Source organism: Chiloscyllium plagiosum, unplaced genomic scaffold, assembly GCF_037043375.1.
Source record: "Chiloscyllium plagiosum isolate Xiang-an unplaced genomic scaffold, Cpla_swu_hap1 HiC_scaffold_25, whole genome shotgun sequence".
Classification (NCBI taxonomy): domain Eukaryota; kingdom Metazoa; phylum Chordata; class Chondrichthyes; order Orectolobiformes; family Hemiscylliidae; genus Chiloscyllium; species Chiloscyllium plagiosum.
In genome coordinates, this window is record NW_028270163.1 from 3,173,112 (window position 1) to 3,175,410 (window position 2,299).

Below are 2,299 nucleotides of genomic sequence, written 5' to 3' on the forward strand. Positions count from 1 at the left end.
GGGGGGAGAGGAGGGGAGGGGGGAGAGGGGGAGAGGAGGGGAGGGGGGAGAGAGGGAGGGGGAGGGGAGGGGGGGAAGAGGGGGGGGAAGAGGGGGGGGAAGAGGGGGGGGAAGAGGGGGGGGGGAAGAGGGGGGGGGGAAGAGGGGGGGGGGGAAGAGGGGGGGGGAAGAGGGGGGGGGGAAGAGGGGGGGGGGAAGAGGGGGGGGGGAAGAGGGGGGGGGGAAGAGGGGGGGGGGAAGAGGGGGGGGGAAGAGGGGGGGGGGAAGAGGGGGGGGGGGAAGAGGGGGGGGGGGAAGAGGGGGGGGGGAAGAGGGGGGGGGGAAGAGGGGGGGGGGAAGAGGGGGGGGAGGGAAGAGGGGGGGGACGAGGGGAGAGGAGGGGGGGAGGGGAGAGGAGGGGGGGAGGGGAGAGGAGGGGGGGAGGGGAGAGGAGGGGGGGAGGGAGAGAGGAGGGGGGGAGGGGAGAGGAGGGGGGGAGGGGAGAGGAGGGGGGGAGGGGAGGGGGGGAGGGCTAGAGGGGGGGGGGGAGGGGAGAGGGGGGGGGAGGGGAGAGGGGGGGAGGGGAGAGGGGGAGGAGGGGAGAGGGGGGGAGGGGAGAGGGGGGGAGAGGGGGGGAGGGGAGAGGGGGGGGAGGGGAGAGGGGGGGGGAGGGGAGAGGGGGGGGAGGGGAGAGGGGGGGGGAGGGGAGAGGGGGGGGAGGGGAGAGGGGGGGGAGGGAGAGGGGGGGGGAGGGGGAGAGGGGGGGGAGGGGAGAGGGGGGAGGGGAGAGGGGGGGGGGGGGAGAGGGGGGGGAGGGGAGAGGGGGGGAGGGGAGAGGGGGGGAGGGGAGAGGGGGGGAGGGGAGAGGGGGGGGAGGGGAGAGGGGGGGAGGGGAGAGGGGAGAGGGGGGGGAGGGGAGAGGGGGGGGAGGGGAGAGGGGGGGGGGAGAGGGGGGGGAGGGGAGAGGGGGGGAGGGGAGAGGGGGGGGGAGGGGAGGGGGGGGGAGGGGAGGGGGGGGGAGGGGAGGGGGGGGGAGGGGAGAGGGGGGGAGGGGGGGGGGAGGGGAGAGGGGGGGGGGAGGGGAGAGGGGGGGGAGGGGGAGAGGGGGGGGGAGAGGGGGGAGGGGGGAGGGGAGAGGGGGGGGAGGGGAGAGGGGGGGGAGGGGAGAGGGGGGGGAGGGGGAGAGGGGGGGGAGGGGAGAGGGGGGGGGAGGGGAGAGGGGGGGGAGGGGAGAGGGGGGGGAGGGGAGAGGGGGGGAGGGGAGAGGGGGGGAGGGGGGAGGGGAGAGGGGGGGGAGGGGAGAGGGGGGGGAGGGGAGAGGGGAGAGAGGGGGGGAGGGGGAGAGGGGGGGGGAGGGGAGAGGGGGGGGGAGAGGGGGGGGAGGAGAGGGGGGGGGAGAGGGGGGGGAGGAGAGGGGGGGGAGGGGAGGGGGGGGAGGGGGGAGGGGGAGGGGGGGGGAGGGGAGAGGGGGGGGAGGGGAGAGGGGGGGGAGGGGAGAGGGGGGGAGGGGAGAGGGGGGGGGAGGGGAGAGGGAGGGGGGAGTGGGGGGAGGGGGGAGTGGGGGGAGGGGGGGAGTGGGAGGCAGGGGAGGGGGGAGGGTGGAGGGAGGGGGAGGGGGGGAGAGGGGGGGAGAGGGGGGGAGAGGGGGGGGGGAGGGGGGAGAGGGGGGGGGGGGAGAGAGGGGAGAGGGGGGGGAGGGGAGAGGAGGGGAGAGAGGGGAGAGGGGGGGGGGGAGAGGGGGGGGGGGAGGGGGGAGGGGGAGGGGAGAGGGGGGAGGGAGAGGGGGGGAGGGAGAGGGGGGAGGGGAGGGGGGGGAGAGGGGAGGGGGGGGGGAGAGGAGGAGGGGGGGGGGGGGGGGAGGAAGGCAGGGTCTTCATGGTGACCTCAGCCAGTTCCGGGTGTTAAACCCAAACCGCCGACAGTGTCACCGTTTCCCAGGCCAGGCCTCCTGACCCCCTCGGGTACCACACCCACCACCCCCGGGGGGTACGCCGTTACCTCTGGTTACCGGGCTCCCCCGGTCTGTTGACCGCCATCTCTCCACCGGACTGAGGGACAGAAACATCGAGAAACCGGTCGGCCCCGCCCCCTTTTACAGGGACACGCCCCCTCTCCGCCTCTTAAAGGGACACTCACCCTGCCAGCGCAGTGATAAACAGCCCCAGGCTCCACTCCATCACATCAACAGGTCAGTGGCTTCTAACGAAGGCCTCAAACACTACAGACCTTGGATGAGGATTGTTCGACTGTGAAAATTCAATTTGCCTCAAGATAAAATGATATAAAAGGCTTCAGGTGGTCAGCACATTTATGTTTTTTA

General features: G+C 75.5%; 1 protein-coding gene across 4 annotated transcripts in view; it reads right to left on the reverse strand.

Annotated features, from left to right (window-relative positions):
• The window catches only part of LOC122561962 (WW domain-binding protein 2-like), a 34,390-nt gene extending 32,330 nt beyond the window's left edge, over positions 1-2,060 (reverse strand). For all 4 annotated transcript variants that reach the window (XM_088000400.1, XM_088000399.1, XM_088000398.1 and 1 more), the window contains exon 1: positions 1,978-2,060. In XM_088000400.1, coding sequence (XP_087856526.1) covers positions 1,978-2,015 — 38 coding nt within the window. In that variant the 5' untranslated portion in view covers positions 2,016-2,060. The remainder of the gene's footprint in view (positions 1-1,977) is intronic.
• Positions 2,061-2,299: the final 239 nt, after the last annotated feature.